The 2,054-nt window shown below is 46.8% G+C and overlaps 1 protein-coding gene across 1 annotated transcript; it reads right to left on the bottom strand.

Moving 5' to 3' along the window:
• On the bottom strand, window positions 1–1,235 carry DUSP14 (dual specificity phosphatase 14). The gene has a single exon (XM_055257115.2). It carries the CDS (start codon window positions 1,233–1,235, stop codon window positions 639–641), a length of 597 nt encoding a protein of 198 aa, XP_055113090.1. The 3' UTR covers window positions 1–638.
• Window positions 1,236–2,054: the final 819 nt, after the last annotated feature.

The raw sequence follows: 2,054 nt of genomic DNA, 5'->3' as shown, positions 1-2,054 counted from the left end.
TTCTAATATGTTAAGCATATAGATTTATTAAAAATAATGCTAATAATATAATCCTGGGCACATGGATTCCAAGAGAGTTTTTGCAGCAGATTTCATTATAGTTACTTAACAGCTAAATAATCAGGGTGTATTTATTTTAACTTACAGAGTCACTAAATAATAGAGGGGAAAGGAAACAGTAGGGCTAATCCAGTAGAGACTGAAGCTGGTATCAACCTTCCCTAAGCATCTGTCTGGTCAGCAGCCTGGGGCAAAGTTTGTCTCTAAAGGGTTAATGAGGCCCCAAAGTGATTTTTGCACTGAGCTCCTCCTGCACCTACCAAGGTGCCAAAGGCATGAGATTCAGAAGAGAGCAGAACCAGTTTATTAAACTGTTCAAATTGGTAAAAATGATTAAAAGCTAAAGATTTTCATAAACACTCTTCCAAAATGTTAATTTTAAAAATGTGACTAGCAATGTATGCATTCCCTTTATGTCCCCTCCCTCCCTATCTCTTAAAATAAATTTGAACACCCAGTGTAAAAAACACTTGAGGGAGAACCAGAAGTCAGCCATTTGAGAAGAGAGCGGAGAGGGAGCAGACGGCGGGCAGCAGATGCCAGCCCCGCTCGGGCTGCTGACGCAGACTTCGGTGGCACTAAATCCCCCAGTAAGGCATCAGGTGTCGGGACTCCTTCTCATAGACGTCGGGAACTATGCCATAAGGTGTCTGTACCATTTTAACTGTCGACTTCCCAAAGAGCTGGCGCTCGTAGTCTATCAGTTGCCTCCAGAAGCCTACGTTGGGCCTGATGACAGGTCGCCGGGCTTTCACCCAGTTGTACGCCTCCAGCAGGCACACGTTGTGGAATTTCATCAGGTACGCGATACACAGCGTGGCTGAGCGGCTCACCCCTGCAGCACAGTGCACCAAGGTGGCCCCGTGCTTCCTGCTCACACTGTGGATCTTGTCAGCCACGGTGTCAAAGTACAGTCCAATGGGGGCGTGCGGCATGTCAGCCAGAGGCACTTTAACATACTCAAATTGGGGCCAGTTGAAATTAGGGATCTCAATGGTAGCATTAACAATGCAGGTGATGCCACGAGCCTGGAGGAGGTGCCGATTGGAGGCCACACTGCCTCTGCCCAGGAATAGAGAGGAGGTGATTTGAGCAATGCCTCCTATGTCTCCCTCGGAAATCATCCGAGGGGCCATGAGAGTCCTTGGTAGCGTGCTGTGACCTCTGGAGCTCATGAAGACACCAGCAGTCACACTTGCATCGTTGGGGGCAAGACAAGAGTGTTTTATTTTCCTCCACCAAGGAATCCAAAATTACAGTCTCCTTCCTGCAAAATACAGGTATGTGTCAGTACTTTAAATGCTACTGATTCATCACAGCCTTCTGTCACGTTTGTCAAATGGGAAGATTAGAGGTTGTTTTTTTATAATACAGTACAATCTTTCAAGGATACAGACAAATCATTTTCTATCAATTAACAGTTGGGAAAAGTCACCTAGGACACAAACATGTGAAATCAATGTAAAATTCAGCTCTCTGGTGATTGTCCAAAAAAAAAAAAAAAAAAAAAAGTGGGGTTGGGGGTGGCTGGGCATGGTGGCTCATACCTGTAATCCCAGCACTTTGGGAGGCTGAGATGGGAGGACTGCTTAAGCCCAGGAGTTCAAGACCAGAAGACCAGCCTGGGCAACACAGTGAGACCCCATCTCTACAAAAAAAAAAAACAAAAACAAAAAAACTTTTTTTTTTTTTTTTAATTAGCTGGGTGTGGTGGTGCATGCCTGTAGTCCCAGCTACTCAGGAGACTGAGGTGGGCAGATCACTTGAGCCCGGGAGGTCGAGGCTGCAGTGAGCTGTGGTTGCGCCACCACCACACTGCAACCTGGGCAACAGGGAGACCCAGTCTCAAAAAAAAAAAAAAGGCCAGGCAAGGTAGCTCATGCCTGTAATCCCAGTACTTTGGGAGGCTAAGGCGGGTGGATCACCTGAGGTCAGGAGTTCGAGACCAGCCTGGCCAACATTGGGCCTGTAATAAGGAGAGACAGGGCCTGTCT

This window comes from Symphalangus syndactylus, chromosome 20, assembly GCF_028878055.3.
Source record: "Symphalangus syndactylus isolate Jambi chromosome 20, NHGRI_mSymSyn1-v2.1_pri, whole genome shotgun sequence".
NCBI lineage: Eukaryota > Metazoa > Chordata > Mammalia > Primates > Hylobatidae > Symphalangus > Symphalangus syndactylus.
This window is presented reverse-complemented; position numbering and strand designations above follow the sequence as displayed.

Coding starts and splice junctions, on each gene's coding strand:
- DUSP14 (XM_055257115.2), bottom strand. CDS start 1,235: ATGAGCTCCAGAGGTCACAGCACGCTACCAAGGACTCTCATGGCCCCT.